This window comes from Lissotriton vulgaris, chromosome 6, assembly GCF_964263255.1.
Source record: "Lissotriton vulgaris chromosome 6, aLisVul1.2, whole genome shotgun sequence".
Lineage (NCBI taxonomy): Eukaryota > Metazoa > Chordata > Amphibia > Caudata > Salamandridae > Lissotriton > Lissotriton vulgaris.
Genome location: NC_141694.1, coordinates 62,776,750 through 62,796,948, shown reverse-complemented (window position 1 = coordinate 62,796,948; position 20,199 = coordinate 62,776,750). Strand labels below are relative to the sequence as shown.

The 20,199-nt window shown below is 44.2% G+C and overlaps 1 protein-coding gene across 1 annotated transcript in view; it reads left to right on the top strand.

Annotated features, from left to right (window-relative positions):
• LOC147706789 (exportin-5-like) overlaps nt 1-19,717 on the top strand; it is a 1,247,062-nt gene extending 1,227,345 nt beyond the window's left edge. Inside the window, exon 31 of the mRNA XM_086925922.1 lies at nt 19,143-19,717. Coding sequence (XP_086782048.1) covers nt 19,143-19,172 — 30 coding nt within the window. The 3' untranslated portion in view covers nt 19,173-19,717. The remainder of the gene's footprint in view (nt 1-19,142) is intronic.
• Nucleotides 19,718-20,199: the final 482 nt, after the last annotated feature.

Sequence of the window (20,199 nt, the reverse complement as noted above, 5' to 3'; positions counted from 1 at the left end):
ACAGCGATTACAGCATATACCAACAGTAACCCCCCATTTCTTGACTTTAGCGGGTGTATAATAAAGATCGAACATACCCATGTAATGTTCGGTTCGTGATCGCCTGGAGAATAAAATGGCATTGGCTAGCTCAATCGATTCTTTAAGCAAAACATAATTTACTCCTAATTATCAATAAAATCTTTTGAAAACCTTGTCGATCATTAGAAGATAGAGAGTTAAAAAACTATAAAGCTGTAAATATTTAAAATAATCATGGGTTGAGAGTTTAAATTTAAGTTGAAGTTCAGAAAAAGTGATTATACGATTCTCTAACCATGAATCACCCAAGTAGAAAATACCATTATTTTTCCATCTATTCATCACAGAGTCTCTGAATATAGGGGGGAAACAGTGTGGTGAGTTTAGAGGAGTATATCGCAACAATTTTGGAATCCCAACCAGTCTCCTTATAATTTTCCATGTATTATATGCAGCAGTTATGATCTTAAATTTCGTTTTTTTGAAATAGCTTGTTCTATTATTTTTAAAAAATAGCCTCGAGCTTCAGTACCTAATGCAAATTCATATATCGATGGAGTATGTGCTAGTGATAACTGAGCTTTCTGACCTACAATTAAAGGGGAAATAAATTGTAATACGGCTGCTAGAAAATAAAATAGAAAATGTGGGATAGCCCATCCTCCTCTAGGCTTTGATAGAATCATTTTTTTATGAGCTCTGCGAATACCTTTGAATCCCCATAAGAATCTCCCTGACATTCTTTCTAATTGTTTGAAAAAGTCTAACGGAAATTTGAGTGGCACTGTTCTAAATAAGTATAAAAATTTTGGCAGGATTAACATTTTTAAGACGTTATTCCTACCGTGTAATGATAAATGTAGATGATCAATTCGTTCCAGAGTGGTGTTAGCTTTTTTCAAAATTGGAGTATAATTAAGTTTGAGAATATTAGAAATTGGGGTGGTTAATTTAATTCCCAGATAGGTTGCTTCGGAAACTATGTTAATTCGGGGCGGGGGATTTTGATCAACAAAAAGTATTTGTGTTTTAGATAGATGCTGCCAATTCTTCAATCTTGAAAAAAGCTTTTTCGATATCTTTGGTTACTACTACCACGCCGTGCATATGCGAGAGCCCTGTAACTAACACCTGCCACCTCCACCGGGATTATATCCTCTTCCTGGTTTAATTGATTAAGGAAAATATCAATATATATGGCGAAGAGGAGTGGAGAGGATGGGCATCCTTGACCCGTTCCTCGTTGAATAGGAAATGGAGCAGATTTATTAGCCCCTATTTTAACACATGATATCTGATTTTGATACAGACCCTTCAAAGCTGTTATTATACCTGGACCAAATCCCTTCATATAAAGTAAATCCCAAAGATAAGGCCAGGCCACCCTATTGAATGCCTTTTCGGCATCCAATAGGGTGATCCCGATTGATGTATTAGTGCCTTCTGCCCAATCCATCAAGGCAATGATTCTGCGAATATGATCTGCTGTATCTCTATTTGGAATGAACCCATACTGCCATCGGGAAACAATTGTAGATATTATTTTTGATAGTCGAGAGGCAAGTATTTTAGAATATACCTTACTATCAGTATTTATTAATGATATTGGTCTATATGATGCAGGGTTTAGGGGATCCTTATCCTTTTTGATTAATGTCATAATTACAGAATGTGCCCAAGAGGCTGGTGGTACACCTTTCTGTGCCTCGCAAAAGGTAGTGAGGATATCTTGTTTTATAATATCCCTAAATATCTTGTAAAATTCCAGCGGAATGCCATCGGGTTCCATAGCCTTCCCTATTGCTAGTGACAGTATTGCTTTTTCAATTTCCTCCCATGTAATTTCTGATTATTAAAACTAACTTTTGATCACTGGAAAGAGATGGTAAAAAATTTGACCTACCGGAATTAATAAAAAGGTCTGAGGAGTAAGATACATTGTTATATTGATATAGTTTAAGGTAAAAATGACAAAAAACTTCCAAAATTAATTCAGGTTTTTTATGTATCTGCCCAGTTCCATCCTGTATTGAGTTTATAGTGTTAAAAACTTCTTTCTGTCTAATTCTCTTAGCAAGGATTTTTCCTGAATTTTCACCCATTTCGTAAATCTGAGATCGAAAAGTTGCCATCTGTTCCGCCAATTTAACTGCGAAGCTTTCATATAACTTCGCTTTATAAATAGCTAGATTAGTTTCAATGTCATTTGTTGGCTGTGTTAGGGCGATTGCTGTTGCTAATTTCTGCTCCCAATCCAGAACATTTTTGTAACTAAGATCTACTTTTGCCGGATAATTTTTTGTTTCTTAATAACGTACGATAGTGACTCTCCACGTATCCCTGCTTTGAATGCGTCCCAGACGTTCTGGACAGAAGCCGTTTCCCTATTAATATCAAAAAATTATTTTATCCATTCTGCTATTATCTCTAAGTAATCAGGATCAACTAACAGTTTACGATCGAATGTCCAGATTCTGACTTGGGATGTAGAGACCATATTAGATTTAGCTTCAATCAATATTGGATTATGATCCGAGATTATACGTGGATATGTCTCAAATCTAGTATCATCAAGTAATGCCATTTTAATAAAAAAGTAATCTAAGCGCACAAACTTCCTGTGTGGGGAGGAGAAGAATGTAAACCCGGGTGCTAGAGGTTTTTTTTCATAAGCTAAATCGGATAGGCCAGAATCCATTATCATAGAGCGGAGAGCTTTATACGATTTTTTTTTTTCCGCCTTGGTAGATAACATTATCACGTATATTCTTATTGGGTTCTATATAAAGATTTAGATCTCTGCATAGTATTAGAGAGGGTGACCAATCAGCGAATTCTAAATTAAAAAAATTCAGGATACCTGGATCGTCTACGTTTGGAGCATATACTGAACAGATAGTCCATAATTTATTATTAATTCTAATCTCAGTAATTGCCCATCTACCATATTGATCCGCCTTACTCCGAATAGAATTTCCTAAGCCTCTCCTAATTAAAATTGCCACTCCTTTTATAGTTGTCCCTTGGCGTGTACATACCACTAAATTCAAGCCCAAATCCTTATACATCTGTCTATCATTCCACGTGATGTGTGATTCTTGGATACATAGGATGTCAATTTTCATAGTCTGGATAATTTGTGCAGCAATCCCCCTTTTTTTTTATTATTTAACCCACAAATATTCCAAGAACATATTCGTAATTTCTCCATCTAAACAGTTATTATCTTTGTAGCATGCATATCTTTCAAAAAATGTATCAATGTACAAGAAATCCAGTTGAGAATCATATAAATCTCTACACTCAAGCAATGGTTACTATGCATCAAATTATACTGTTTGCTGAGAGAACAAAAGAAAAAGCAAAAGATAATCAAAAAAATCAAAGTAATATATTTTCTGATTTTGTTTGCAACCCCCCTTCCAAGCCCACCCCTTCCCAAGCTCAACCCGAGCCAGCCCACCCCCCGCCCCCCTAGCAACCCCACCCAAACGGGGCAAAGGGACTTTCCAGTCCCTAACGTTGATGGCATGATGAGCGCTGAGTGGCTCACGTCACATGGCTCTCTTCTACAGTTATTTGTTCGATATCTAGAACCAGTACACATTTAGATAAAATGTTAGTACCTCATCAATCAAGTAAAGATACTGGTTAAACTAGTGAGAATAGAGCACGATAAAAAAACAAAAAGCTTTATCAAATAATACTAGGAGCTCCATGCTGTAAGGTTAAGAATCATGGAACATTTTTGACACAAGAACCGCTGCAATAATCATCTAGAGAGTAGGCATATCAAAACGAAGCTAACAGCTCTTTAGCTGCCCCCTCTGAAGTTAGAAAATAAGAGCGTTATTTGTAAATTATTTTGAGTTTGGCAGGATTCAAAAGAAAAGCTTGGGCACCCTTATCTTGGAATAAAGGTATAAACTGACGTAACTGCCAGCGCCACTGAACAGTGGCGTGGCAGTAGTCTGGGCGCACAAAAAATTCCAGGCCTTTTCCCTTGCGCTTCCTATTAGGCCTAGCTAGATCATAGAGGGCCTCCCTAGCCAAAAAATTATTTAAAGAAATCAAGATCGCTCGCAGTTTTAGAGTTGTCTTGTCGAACATTTTTTTGGAATGGGAATCTATGGGTCCTCTGTATTTCAATCTCCCATTTCCAGTGGGTTAGTTCTGGGAAGGCCTCTGTGAATAATTCCGTTACAAATTGTCGAGGATTTGTCCCCTCATTTCCTTCTGGTATACCTAAAATTCAGAGATTGTTCCGGCGTGACCTGTTTTCCAAATCCACGAGCTTCCAGGTAATCTCTTCCTTTAATCCTTCCATTGCCAATATTTGATTCTTTTGCTGAGCCATAGAGTCTTCAATTACTGAGATCCTTTTTTCTCTGTCTCTGTTACTCTTGTAATAGTTTCATTAGATGCCTTCACCACTTTTCTTAAATTATTTTGTAGTTTTTGTACTGCTCCCAGTACTGAACCGCAAAAGTAGTCCTAACTGTACTTACCAGTAACTTAAATTTTCTTCCATAAGAAACCATTGAGTGTTTTTCTCTGAAATGTCTTCTAAGTGTCGATTTTTGCAAACTAGAAATATTCCTTAAAAAATCGTACCAATTATCACATCATAATTGCCTACCTGTCTTGGGTAGAGGTCCCAGTGCTGAACCTAGGAGTCCAGAACTGGACTACAAAAGTAACAAGAACCTACCTGTGACTTGAATTTCCTTCCTTAGGATAACATTGCTTGTTTTTCACTGAAAAGTTTCAGTGTCAACTTTGAAAATACATTTATATTCTTTGAAAATCACAAATGTAACCAAAACGCTTTCACTTAACTGTTTACAGCTTAGGTCCCTGGACTGAATCCAGGATCCAGTCCTGTGGTTAGAAAAGTAATCCTTAAAGTAATCAACTGCATTTATGTAGGAAAATCCCATTGAGCTCAATGTTAAATTGTGTTTAGAATTGTGTTGCCTTTTGCAACCCCTGTGGCTATTGTACTTTCGAAGTCTATTGCCTTTCTGCAAAGTAATTACCTAAAGTCACTCAATAAAACAGCTATATATTGAATATAAAAACAATTGGCCTAGAGTACAGTTCTTGTGTGTGAAACCTTTTGCTGACAGTGTGTACAACAAATGCTTTACACTGTCCTCTGATACTGCCTTACTGCTCGACCAAGCTACCACTTTAGAGAGTAAGGTTCTATCTAACTTTAACCTCTGTCATACCTCTGGGGACTCTATGCACACGGTACCTTACTTTGGTCTAATATATATAGAGCCACTTTCTTACAATTTGTATTTGAAGAAAGATATGAAATGTATGATGTGTTAGGTGGTAGTAGTATGTGTAAGGTCTGAGTGATAAGAGATGTGAGTAGGTATGGATGAGGAGTTTGGATGTATTTTGTGAGGGGGATAATCATTACAGCTGAACATGTTTTATCCAATATAATGTTTAACTTGTTGTACTTAAATTGTAATCATAAGCAATCCAAATGTATTTTTAATAGTTTTTGTATTAAATGCATATAAATGTATAATAGTGTTATGTTTTCATATTGATAGCTTGGTCAGACTGAGAATTACAATCACAGGCTAAATGTGAGATACTCTGCTTTTAATATTTAGTGGCAGGGTAGTTCTGTTTTGGTTGTACGAGTAATCCACTTGGTGTCTTATCTTTCTGGCCATGAATAACGCTAATGGGTCAATTATGTATACTGAAACAGAAACAAAATGTGCTCCAGGGCACCCTTCTCTTGAGGTAGATTCCTACCATGCAGTGGAGCACAAAGTTGTGGAGATTTTAGTACTCAAGCTTCCTCCCATTAAAAATAAAGCAAACACCTTAATGGGTGTAATGCAGTCTTCGTTGTTTTCAGAACCTCTTTTGACCTTTAAGAAGGTCCTTCTGGACCTGGTATTAACCGCATGAGTAGAGCCCACATCATCCCTAATAGTGAGCAGGTTGATGGCACTATGGTATAGACTGGCTCTTGGTGGTCTTGGTTTTTTGTCAGTCCCCCCTTCTCCTGAGAGTTTAGTTGGGCAAACTTCTCGTTCTTCTAGTCATCTGAAGCTTTCCCGACATCCACAGTAGACGGAAAATCTAAAAAACTAAACACTGAAGCTAGAAGGTTTTCAGGGCAAGTTGTCTAGCACTCAAATGTTTGACTGCAACTTGTCTTTTGGAGCATTATACCTGTAGAAAAGTGCCCCTTTTTGACTTGGTCACCCCCACTTATTATCAAAAACAACTTGACCTGGTTTACAAGGCGCCTGTTATCAGGCTACGCACTTTCAAATGGAGGTGTGGCTTCACAAGCTGTAAATACCATATATTTCTCTTTTCCCTAATGAGGTAATCACCAACCGTTTTCCTCCTTTACTTAAAGATAAAACTGTTTTTACACCTAGCAGTCGCCACATCTTTTAATATTTCCATCACCATGTAAAAGAAATCATCAACAGTCTGGGGAAAAAACCAACGAAATTTCAAAAGAAAAAATGTGAAAAGACAAGAAGACCCCTCACGTGCGCACCACCAACGGACTCACTGGTTGGTGCTCACTGGTTGGTGCTCACTAGTAGTGCCCACTTTTCTCATCATTGGTGGTCATCTTGTCTTGAAAAATTAATATAAAATGGTGTCCAAATATAAAGAAAAAAACCTGAGTGCTGTGAAGTGAAACGTTCACATCCCACAATGTGACTGTCAGTAATTAAAATTGAAAAAACACACTATATCCGCAACCACTTTATTATTCAAATGTGTATTTTTCCAAATTAAAACCGGTTGCTTTTCATGCATACCGTTTACAGCGCCAACATGTTTCTTTGCCACATCAATTTTAAGCAAATTCTTCAGGGCAAACCACTTCGCCGAGGCACCAGTATTGGACACACCATACACCTTTATCTGAGACTGCCAAAAGTAAAAACAGGAAGGAAAACACACTCCATCACTCTCACAACTCCCTTAGGGTCAAAAGACCTCCTAATGTGTTAGGCATATAATTTACATTTATATTTACCCTCAAAAAGCCACTTTGCACATACCGGCTTGATGTGTTGCGGTCACCCAAGGCACTCCATCTGAGTCCTCAAGGTGGATTGATCATTCAGCTATAATGTCAATCTATAAGACAATGCATATATTGTTCTAAACAACACGATTCTAGTATCCAGGACAGACTTTTTACCATTTCATATGGGCCTCTCAAGAATCTCTTTGGACATAAGGCTAATCTTAACCACACAGAAACATAGAAACATGATGGTGCACTATGTCTTTCCGTTTTTATTGTTGGGCACCCCTTACTTGCCGCCAAAATTGTGTATTCATAGCCAGCTAGTTGTTATCAAACTGGACCTACCACCAAAAAATGCAGCACCATCTTGCTCATTAAATGTCACGGTGTACTACTCTTTATTTGCAGAAAACATATACCCTTCATATTGAACTGTCCTCATCCCTTTCCATTTGAAAAAAGGCTTAACAATTGTCGCGGCCGCACCTATTACTTCTTAAGCAGTTCTCATTGCTTCTAATGTTTCGCTTGTCGCCTAATGAAAAAACTTTACTCATTACTCTTTTCGTCATCACCCAGCTTGTCTATGGTTCCTGATGTCATGCTGCTTCCCCCATTTCTCCTTACCAACTGGGGCCTCACGGGGCGCATTTAATCATCCAGTATTCTCCCCCCTCGACTTTCGCGTCTCCTATATCCATTTCCGTATGATAGATCACGTGGAGAGGCCGTGCGTTCACGTGGGAAGGCGGCCCGGAGATGGCGCCATCTTTAAAGATGTGCGAAATTCATCTTTTTCAAGTATTCGACAAGAAAGAATTGCGTGGGGAATTATAAGACAAAGCATTTTTTTAGGAAACGCATGAAAATATCGTCAGCATACAACCCCAATTTCTAATGGATCGATTACAACTAATTCAAAAGTGTATTGTAAAGTCTTGTAACTAAACATAACCACTATACACTTTTTACTGAATTGGACATCCAGACACTCGCCCATAATTATGGCATAGGTATTTTTAAGCTCATAAATGTATATAAAGATGGATTGTTTTCTTTTTCTCAGATAATCTTCAAGAGATGTAAAACATAGATTTACAGTGTCTTCAACTATTTTTTATTTCATTTTCAAATCGCATATCATTTATTTTTATAGTAATGGCATAGTCCAGATGACTTAATATCCCGATCCCCTCGCCATACTATAAACATTCATTGTTCTTAATCTGTTGCTGTGGAGTACTCCACTCAAGAACACCAAAGGCTTAAATCTGTAGTGGTAATATTATCCGACCTTGTTCCATTCTATAAAATCATTGAGCTCAAATTGGTCACTTTTGTCCTGAAAAATCCAGCGGGCTTCCTTTGATGTGCTCTTCAAACTGGCCTACATAAATGCAGGCCAGACTGGGCGCCATGGTTGCGCCCATAGATGTTCCTGTGTTCTGCAAATTCAGCTTCTCTTTGTAGCTGAAATAATTTGTCAGGGCAAGTTCGATGCATTTCAGTACAAAAGACTGTGGTGCATCAGGGCTTGTGCTGCTGCCACCAGCGTGGCATCCTGGGGTATGCAGGTGTAAAGTGATTCAATGTCGATGGTAACCAACAGTTCTCAACTGGGATCAAATTGCAAGCCTTCCAAGATATTAAGGACCTCTGTGGTGTCTTTAATAAAAGACAGCTGTTTTATAACCGATTTACGAAGAAAGAAATCAGCAAATTGTGCCAGGGGTTCCAAAATTGATTGGATCCCCAACACAATCGGTCGGTCAGGAGGCGGTTGTTGAGGCTTATGAATCTTAGGAAGAATATGAAAAGCAGGGGTCCTGGGTTTCTCATTAATCAGGAACTCTGCTTCCTTCAATGTGATCCATTTATTTTCTTTGGCTTTTCCTACCATCTCTTAAATGATCTTTTGTAATTCATTGACCGGATCACGACTGAGGGGCTGATACTTATTACGCACCTCCAACAGTCTGGTCACTTCAGCGTCATAATCTTTGGAATTCATCACAACCACCGCTCAACCCTTATCGGCCGATGAGTCATGTGCTGGTGTAGGGACAAACCCCAGTCCCTTATTCAGAACCCTCTCCTCACCTGTCGTGAGAATGTGGCCTGATAGATTAACCACAATGTTATTCAAGGTTGATTCCGCCTGCGACTGCGTGTTACCCTGGGGGAAAAAGATTGCCATGGTTCATTCTGATTGCCCCTTCCGCGGCCTCTGCCCATTTGTACACCCCAACTGTTGCTCCTCTGTCCTTTTCCTAAAAAACACCTTAATAATGCACCTGAATCTTCTTTACTCTTTTCTTGTAGATTACACCTTACTGTTGGACTTGGGCCTTTTTTGCAGGTTCACCCCAGACTTTTTGCCTTTAGCCTCTGGCATGGTGGTAGTGATATTAGGCCTCTGCGTACTTTAGCTCTGTGACCCAGTGTAAAGTGCGTGCGCACTCTGAGTGCGTGTGCTAAGAGTGGCCTGCCCTCCCATAGGAATGCATGGGAGATATATGTGTCCATGGTATTTCCTGATATGTGGGGAGTGCAGGGTCGAGTTTGGTATGTGCAAACTCGTGAGGATAAATGCTGTGCAATGGTGTGCGTAGAATGATTGTGTCTAGTGGAGAAGTACCACTTTTAGAAGTTAGCATTTCTGTGTGCTGTGAGATGTGAATTGCCTGTCTGACTTGTGAGTGACAGGGGTTGACTGGTGTGGTTGGCTCCAGGAGCGAGGATGAGTCTGCCCGGAGGTGAATAGGGAGATCTGCATCTAGATGGGAGGGAGGAGTTGCACCTGGGACCTGAACAGGGCTGTGCCTTCCCTCCACAATGCTGGCTCCAGGGGGGAGCTGAGCAAAACAAAGTGCTCCAGAACCAGTTGTATCTGGTTCTCCCCTTGCCTGCACCTTTGAGAACAAAGGATTTAGCTGTATAAAAGGAGGGGCTGTGGCCCCATGAAGTTGTTCTGGTTTGTGGACTTGAGTCTACCAGGGGCGTGCTGCTGCTGGGGCTCAGGGGAAGGCTGCCTCCCTGGATGCCTGAAGGACTTCCCCTTGGGACCCTTCTGCCTTGCCCCTTCATTCTGAAGAACTCTTTTACTCCTTGACTTTTTGCCCCCTAGGAACGCTTACCTTTCCGTTTTTTAAAATCACCTGGCTCTTTTTGATGTTGCAGGAGGGAGCGTTGGTTTTGCAGCGCGGCGCTGCAGCCCCTGTTGAGGGAAACCCTCCGATAGGGATTCCCCCGTGACGCCTTCCTTCCTGGCGGGTGCCTACCCCGCTCCTTTTCGAGTTTCATGGCAGGTGCCCACACTGCTTTATATTTAACTCATGTGGGAGCCTACCCCGCTTATTTAATTAATTTGCATGCGCAGGTGCCCACCCGCAACTTTGCCCGAGTTCTTATTTTAAACTATCAGTAAAGCGGGTGCCCACCCCGCGTTTCACTGCCGCGGCCCGAGCCGCGTTAAAAACCTGCCGCCAAGCGAGAGTCGCTGCCTAGTGCGACCCGGAAGCTGTCTGCCTGGTAGGAGGGCAGGTCTGCATCCGGCCGGAAGAGGAGTGCCGGCGGAGCCTTGCCGGCTCGACCTCCAAGCCCCGGGTCCTAGGAGGGGGCCTGGGTGAAGAGAAGTGGCGGCCGAGGTCGTCCATAGCAGTGCGGGGCTCCCGTGATGGGAGAGAGACCCGCGTCGTGCTAAACAAGGCCGCCCTAGAGCCTGCTTTCCGCCTCTGCGGAGACCGGAGCCGACAGACGAGGAGCCCCCCCACTTGCCCAGGAGCCCGGTGAGTGAGGGCTGGCCAGCGGCTGCATCCTTTCCCGCATGGGCTCAGCCTGATAGGGGGCTCGTTCCACCGAAGGGGGCACACAATTGTTTAAAGGGTCCAGAGGGACCCATGTCCGTTCCCGCATTTTCGCCCCCATTGCTCTCAGAGCCTAGATGGTTCCAATGTGTGACCATACTTATTTACCCAGGCCTAGAGATGCCCATGCTTTAATAGGGGGCACAGTTTGTTCTAAAGAGCCCAGGCGGCTCAACGGTTGCCAACATTATTTCAGGAGCCAGAGTGCTCCAAGACATTTGTTTATTTTCAGAGCCTAGAGGGCTCCCACGTTTTGCACATTTTGTCCTGAGGGCCACTGGGAGCCCATGCCAGCAAGTAGTGGGCAGCGGCACTGTTTAGGTTTTTTTTGCATTTTAGGGGACAGGTGTTGAATCCAGGAGTGGGACTCCGCCCCTACCTTTGCCTGCACAGCTGCACAGCACTTAGTGCCAACTGCAACGGTTAGGCCCTTCATTTCGGTCTCCCAGCTGCCCAGCAAGTAGTAGGCAGCTGCCACATTTAGGTTTGCGCCTAGTGCGCTCCCGTGACTGTCGCTGCATTGGCAGCGCGCCCTGACTTTGGACAAAGGGCATTTGAGCCCCTTATGGATGGCCAGTTGGCCCAGGGGACGATTAGGTTTGTAGGGCGCAAAGCCTAGTGTACTTTATATAGGTGCTAGGAAATGTGATGTTTATAGTATGTGTTAAAAAATCAAATAGGGAATGGATCACTTGTCCTGCATAACCTGGGTTTGCAATTCATCCTGTTCTGTGTCCCAATAAAAAAACTCTCATTCACGTGTATAGGATGGAATATAGCGGTATATCTTGGTTCTCCACCTCTTAATCACGTGACCGCATCATCATGGGGTTAGTGCTCATGTTTCTGCTCTGGGGATCTTCCCCTTCCGAACCCCACAATCCTCTCCAAAGGACTGCAAGCTAAACATTTTTGTGCTTTTCACTACTCCCCTCACCCTTGCCCCCCATACCCCTCCACACTCCTCTCACATTGCTCTACAACTCTGGTCCTTTTGGTGCTGGAAGCAGGAGATTGGATGGTGTCCCTGCTGAGTGATTTGTATTTGTATGACTGGCTGATTAAATCGGTGTCTCCGCTGCTCTACTTGCAAGCAACAGCATCCCTGTTGTTCGACCATCATAGCTATCCCGGACGGATACAAGATCACCCGGAAGGACCGCGTCAACCAGACGGGAGGAGGCATCGCCATCGTACACAAGAACACCATCCGCATCTCGACTAACTCCGACGAAACCTTCACCGCTGCCGAACACCTGCACTTCCAGGTACACACTGACCCCAAGACCACCCTCCGAGGCACCCTCATCTACAGACCACCGGGACCACGCACACAATTCATCGCAGACTTCATCAGCCCGCACGCCCTTCCCTCCACCGACTACATCCTCCTAGGGGACCTCCACTTCCACCTTGAGAACAACGACGACAAACACCACCGCCCTGCTGGACAACCTCGCCAACCTGACTCAAGCAACTGGTGAACACCCCCACCCACTACGCCGGCCACACGCTTGACCCCGTCTTCTCATCCAGCAAGCACATCTCCTTCAGCCACGCCACCGGACTCCACTGGACCGACCACAGCTGCGTCCACTTCAGCTTCAGAAGAACTACGACCCACCACCACCCACAACAGGTCCCCCGCCGAAGCTGGAGCAAGATCACCGCCAAGCAGCTCACCGCCTCCCTCAGCCAGAACACCCCCACCAGCACAACGGACCCCAACGAAGCAGCCAGCAACCTCACCAAGTGGCTGACCGCCTGCGCCGATGACCTCGCACCACTAAAGAACCCTCCCAGCAGACCCAGCAGCAAGAAAACCCCCTGGTTCACCGACTAACTCAAGGAATCCAAGAAGAACTGCCGCAACCGCGAGAAAGCCTGGCGGCTCGACCAGACCACAGACAACAGGACCGCCCTCAAACACGCCACCCGCAAACACCATCAGCTGATGTGCGCCACCAAGAAGACGGCACTCAAAGAACGACTGGACAACAACGCCCACGACAGCAAGGAACTCTTCAGCATCGTCAAAGAGTTCTCCAACCCCAGCGCCGGAAACGACATCACTCCCTCGCAAGACCTCTGCAACTCACTCACCTCGTTCTTCCACCGCAAGATCGCCGACATACACAACAGCTTCGCACAGACCACGCACCCTACCACCGAACCAACGCTCGCCACCACCACCCTCTGCAACTGGACCCCGATCAGCACCGAAGACACCACCCGCACGATGAACTCTATCCACTCCGGATCACCAACCGACCCGTGCCCACACCACGTCTTCAACAAAGCCGACTCCATCATCGCACCCCATCTCCGAGACACCATCAACTCCTCCTTCCACACCGCCACCTTCCCGGAGAGCTGGAAGCACGCCGAGCTGACCGCCCTCCTGAAGAAATCAACGGCGGACCCCACCGACCTCAAGAACTACGTCCCATCTCGCTCCTTCCTTTTCCGGCCAAAGTCATCGAGAAGACCGCCAGCAAACAGCTTGCCGCCTTCCTCGAGACGAACGGATCCCTCGACCCCTCGCAGTCCGGGTTTCGGGCCAACCACAGCACCGAGACCGCCCTAATCGCAGCCACTGACGACATCAGAACCCTGATCGACAACGGGGAAACAGCGGCCCTCATCCTCCTGGACCTCTCTGCGGCATTCGACACTGTCTGCCACCGCACCCTAGTGAAGCGCCTCAACAACATCGGAATCCGAGAGAAAGCGCTGGAGTGGATCATCTCGTTCCTCACCGGAAGAACACAGAGAGTCTGCCTCCCTCCGTTCAGATCCGAGCCCACCGAATTCATCTGCGGCGTACCACAAGGATCTTCACTCAGCCCCACCCTCTTCAATTTCTACATGAGCCCCCTCGCAGCCATCGCACGCCAACACAACCTCAACATCATCTCCTACGCCGACGACACCCAGCTCATCCTCTCTCTCACCAACGACCCCACCACCGCCAGAGCCAACCTACACGAAGGGATGAAAGACGTCGCCGACTGGATGAGGAACAGCCGCCTTAAACTGAACTCAGACAAGACGGAAGTCCTCATCCTGGGATCATCACCCTCTGCCTGGGACGACTCCTGGTGGCCCCCGGCCCAGGGCACCGCTCCCAAACCAACGGACCACGCACGCAACCTGGGCTTCATCCTGGACTCCTCCCTGTCAATGACCAGACAAGTCAACGCCGTCTCATCCTCGTGCTTCAACACCCTGCGCATGCTCCACAAGATCTTCAGATGGATCCCCACTGAAACCAGGAAGACCGTCACCCAGGCACTCGTCACCAGCCGACTGGACTACGGGAACACCTTCTACGCCGGAACCACAGCCAAACTTCAAAAAAGACTCCAACGCATCCAGAACGCCTCCGCACGACTCATCCTGGACATCCCCCGACACAGCCACATCACCGGACACCTGAGAGACCTGCACTGGCTCCCCGTCAGCAAGAGAATCACGTTCAGACTCCTCACCCACGCACACAAGGCTCTCCACGACCTGGGCCCCAAGTACCTCAACGACCGCATGACCTTCTACACGCCCACCCGCCAGCTACGATCGACCAGCCACGCACTCGCCACCGTACTACGCATCCGCAGAGCCACCACCGGAGGAAGATCCTTCTCCTACCTGGCAGCCAAGACTTGGAACTCCCTCCCCACCCACCTTCGACGAACCTAAGACCATCTCTTCTTCAGGAAGCAGCTCAAGACCTGGCTGTTCGAGCAGTAACATACCCCTCTCCCCCAGTTCCTTGAGACCCTCCTGGGTGAGTAGCGCGCTTTACAAATGCCGTGATTGATTGATTATAACCACATAAGGGCATAAATCAGGAATATTTAATTAATTTGACTAAACCTAAAACTAATACATAGGATTCTCATCCTACTAAGTTCCGGCGGATATTAACCTTTCACTCACTCCAGACGTCTATTGGAGTTTTTACGGAAAAAAGGGTTCTGTGTGAAAAAGCACGACTGAGTTACTCTAGTATCTTGCGTTAGATTATCGCCTTACCAAACGTTGGGCGCCATGTAGTGTAGTTCCTATTTTCCCAATAGGCTCTGCGCATTGGAATAACATAAACGATAGTTTAGACGTAGGACTGAGGTCGACTAGGTCTCTATTGAATATGTTAGACTTAATTAGGTTTGCCAGCTAGCTCAGAGGTCACTAGAAACTTTCTCGAATGAACAGGGAGGAGTGAACTTCTCTGATTAGACAAGAAGGGATTTAGCTTCTGACAACCGCATAAACATGACAACTTCGCTCCCCCAGAATAAGGAGTATATCTCCAGAGTCGTGTGAAAACAATAGATAGCTATTTCACTCAGTCAATCGTGCATACCTAGTTTCACCAGAGTGCAGAGAAATAGAGAGACGGGCGTTTTCAATAAAAGTTGTTCTTTATTGAGCAGTCTTCTTTCTCATGCAAGAGAAATGAATTGCCACAATTACAATACTTGTTATAAAGTAAAGTGCGTACAGTAAAAGGAGTATTATGAAATAATACTGTAAAAGCATTGATATGGTTTCTGAGCCATATGATACTTAAAATGTATAAAATATATACAAATACATACAATGATAAAAGTTGACTAAACATACTCAACTGGTGCTTCTATATATGCCTACCCCAGTGTACCTAACCTAAGCCTAGTACGTGGGAAGGAGTAAAGGAGTTGGTTTAAGTTGTTAGTTTTGCCAAGAATCTGACTCAAGAATTCTCTATGGATCTAATCAGCTCCGTACCTTGGTTTTAGAATGAAGGAGGTCATGTATCTCGCTCTCAGGACTCGATCTCCCAGTAACCCGCAAGGGTGACTGGAAACACTGGAGCTGGATTTTCTCAGCAGGAGAAAAAGACAGCATCTTTCTCAGTGCGTCAAATAGGAGGGACGGCTTCCTTCGGCACTCGCATCAGCTGGGCTTCGGATAAGTAGATAGCGGCTCTGCTCCAAACCACTGTGTGTTGCTTAAGGCAAACATTGGTATATTTATACCTGGAAGGTGCAGAGTTTGACGTAAGGTTGGACATAAGACGTCAATAAAAGATGTCACTAAGAACTGGCCGTTCTTTCTGTGCTCGCAGGAGTTCTAGGACAAATCAAAACAAAAGCATGGGGAATTCCCAGGTTGGTGGAGGTTTGGTTTGTTGGAAGAACTCGTTGTACTTTCTAGGAGTTTTAGGGCAGAAGCCTTCCCATATATGGATTGCATTGGCTATTACTAAATATGGATATGATTCTTATGCCTTTATAAGGGTATTATTTGTTCTAACCACATAAGGGCATAAATCGGGAATATTTAATTAGGGTCCTAGATACGATCACAACAAGTGCCTTCTTTGTTCGTGGCGGGTGACTCCGTCTGAGGGCGGTTCATTCCTCCTTTGGTTCTTGTGGGATGGGGTCCTGGTGTTCGGTACCCTGCTGCCCTGGCAACACTAGGTTAAGGGGGGAAAGCTTTCTATCCCTGTCCTCCCTCCCCTCCCTCCCTCTCTTCCTTCCATTGCTTCCTCTGGTTAAGGGTCATTTGGCCATGTCTTGCCCTTGTTCCTTGTGGGTTGTTGCCATCTATGTTGGGGTGGCTTGGAGATTTGTTGTCCCTGTCTGTCTCGGGACTGGTCCCATTCCTTGCTCAGGGTGGGGGTGATAGGTTTCCTACGTGTGCCATGACTTTAACGCATGTTCTTTGCCTCCGGGGGCACAGGGATGGGAGGCGGTCTATGTGCTGGCAGGGTGAATGTGCTTTGTTCTGCTTGTTCTTTCTTCTTTCGTACTTCCCTGCCTTGGGTTCTGCGGTGTGACACTGCTGTGGGTGGTGTTAGTGACCGTTTCTTTCCAAATGTTCTGCCATTTGCACATTGTTGTGGTGCAGAAAAGTTCTCCGAAGAAAACTGACATAGGCGCGCCGGGGCGGGTCTTATGTGACCTCGCTGAGGTCACGTGCACGGACGATGCCTGGGCGGAGTCGCGTGATGTCGTCCCGCCCCCAGCGCACAGGGATGCTGTGGCAAAAAAGTTTCCAGATCCAGTCTTGCGCCTGGGGACATTCTACTTGAAGGAATCTGCGGCTAGAATCGTCTCTACCATATACATCGCTACCGAAGGTAAGTAACTCGTACAACAGGGATAAAGTGCCTGGAACTGCTGAAGAACTGCTTCGTCTGTGAAGGTAACTGTTCTTGAGTACCTTTCTGGTGCACTGACTTGCCTCCGGTCGGAGTTGGTATTCCCAAGTACTTCTAGGCGACCACATGAACACTTAATACATTATTTTTTAAACTTTTCTAGTGTCCAAGTCATTGACTCTGCCAAGGCTTGTTCGCAATCAAGTGAAATTGTATTGATTTATTATTGCTTGTAATATCCATATCTCTTGAACCCTCTGGTGACTCATTTTCGTTCTAGTGTCTAAAATCTTGTAAAACTACAGTCTATTTTTATAAATTGGTGTAGGATTTAAATTTGTACTTTATTTCTGCTATTGCCATAAAAGCAAATGTAACAATACATTTAAACAATAAAATCATTATATCATTAAAATCCTTAAAATCATAGCATATAAAGATGGTTGAGAGGGCACATAAGAATACGATCTAGCAGGAGATGAGGGAGACACCATTATAATTAAAACATAAGATAAAAATACATTTAAAAACTCATAGCTAATATTTTTAGTGCGTGTAACTTGTGCTGAAAGTCAGTATTCATAAGCAACAATGAATTCATAAAATCGCAGCATAAAAGCACACACCTTCCGGGCCCTAGGCAAGCAGCAAAAGGGTGAACCTATTCGGTCTATATCTCTACATATGTGTGAGAAAGCGAGAAACAGCAAATAAAATTTACTGAGCAGTGTCTACCTTTAGTATCCTAGTAGCAATTGTATACTCCCTGATGCCCAGATTGCAGCACAATGGCAAAATAAATGTCCTCCTATACACATAATAATGCAGTCAAACATTCAGGACATGATCTACAGTTTTCTTAACCTCAGAACTGAAAGGACAGCTGGAATCCGGTTTGGCATGGGGCTGTTGCCATTGCGCTGTAAAACTTCAAAGCGGCAGCGGCCCAATACGCAACTTAATGTAAAGCGATCTGGCAGTCATAGGCTCAATTGCATCCATATACTCTCCCAGATAATAGGTGTCTTTAAATTCCATAAATGCAATGGTCAAGGTGCCTCCTCCCCTCTCAACCTGTGGGGTCTTCCATCTTCGTGTTGGTGTTGGATTTCTTGAGTTTCGTGTTGATTTCTTAAATTGTTTTGTTTCTGTTTAAATGCTTAATACTTGTTCTTCTGTGTAAGCCTCGCTGCTCAGTGCCACAGCTGCCCATAGTTGAGCTGAGGGTTTTACAAACGAAACCTACTGTTCCTAAAGGTTGGTTAGTATAGTACATGGTGAGGTCGCACCACCACACCACATGATGAATTGGGGAGCAGCTGCGATGTGTGTATGGTGGATAGAGCATCAATACATGTCTTAGTCAACAATGGCTTTCTGTGGCAATCCATCATCTTGAGGCAACAAACTGTGTGAACCTCATTTTCTTAAGTGCACAACTGTTTGCTGACAATATACATAATGCACTTTTTAGAAAAACTAAAAATCTACATAGGAAGAAAATCCTGGCCTTTACACGGGCAAGATGATGACCTGGATGCCCTGAACTAGGATCGGCTGCTACCAACCTCCAATTTCCCTTTAACCTTGTTAGCGGAGACAGTAGTTTGAAGGAGTGGCAATCTATGAAGTTATGTAGGTTTTATGGAGTGGCAGGTGGGGTATCCTGCTTCTGATGTTACACAATGAGGGGATGGAATGTCAGGGCTAGGAGTGTTCCCTGGAGGGCATTTGAGCCAGACAAGCCAGGCTGAGCTTCTAACTACATCTGCACGGGGTGGTGTCATTTATATATCCATTCAAGTTGCAATAAAACCCTCTCCTCATCTACTAGTGTTTTCTGCATATTCCTACATGCCAGCCTCCATGTCAACAGTGGGAGTTCCATACAAAAGTTCGGCATTAGAAGGGGATGTCTTGGTGTGTGTCTTAGAAAGGTGTTAGAGTTTAAGTTTCTTGAGAAATTCATGACTGTAATTGTGAAATGCCAGTGCACATGAGATTTCTGGCGTATTAAATAGTGGTCGATAAACCTGAATGTGTTTCTTTCTCTTTTCAACTGCAGAAACGTGCGTGGGCTCCCTCTACTATGTGAACCCAAAGAATCCTGCAGAAAGACCAAGAATTCTGTCTGCATCAACCCAGATGGTGGCGTCACTGTTACCTGCCTTCGTAGTGGAAAGGAAGGCTGGAAGCATGCAAGCCTTGTTTGAGGACATTGAGACATACTCGTTTTATTTGATGTTCTTGCACATTCTCTTTATGGGATATTTTGTGAAGTTCTGTCCAAAGTCAGCATTACAAATTGTGCTAAAGAAAGTAGTAGTTTGAGATCTGGACATTAATTATCTTGCCCGTGCTGGATTTTCTGCCAGTCACCACTGGCCTGCTCGATTTCTTCTGATTCTTTACCTGTAGACTCTACGTGGTGCAGCTCTACCCTGGATTTCTCTGTGTACATTTCATTGTTACAGCAGGCTATTGGACATTCTCTTAGTGTCTATTATGCTTGGGTCATCCGGTTCATTTTCAGTCCTGTTATTGTCATGGTTATACAATCTTTATTTCACTGAAAATTCATGCCGTTTGTACTCTGTTCACGAACTTAGAAAAGTAAATACCTTTAATTGATTATGGTAATTTGATCTTGTGCCTGTTGTTTTTCCTGCCTAGGTTCCTAGCCTCCACTGTTTTTGGTAATTTTCCGGTGGAGCTAGTGATCTTATGGAAATGTGACCTCCAAAACTAGACACAAAATGTAATTTGCTCCTAAATGTGCGTTTACAAACTAATTTGCATTTTTAAGGCCTGCCAGGAGTTTACAAAGGAAATTCTGACTGGTGTCCACTCCTTAAGGGTGTAAAAATCTCTACAACATGCAGCGAGTGCTCCCAAGAGTGGTTTGTTGTGAAAGTTGAACAACACCTACAAACTCCGATGTTTGTGGGCATTTCCAAACTCCGATCCATCCCCTTTTTTTTCTGGAAAGGGTCTACAATTTGCTCCAGCACAAGGCTGGTGCAGATCTCTTTTCAGTTGACAGTGTATAAATCTCTCAGCCTGTCGGTCACCGTAAAGTTCCACATTCTCATTCATTTAATGTGATCTTTGAAATATAAAGC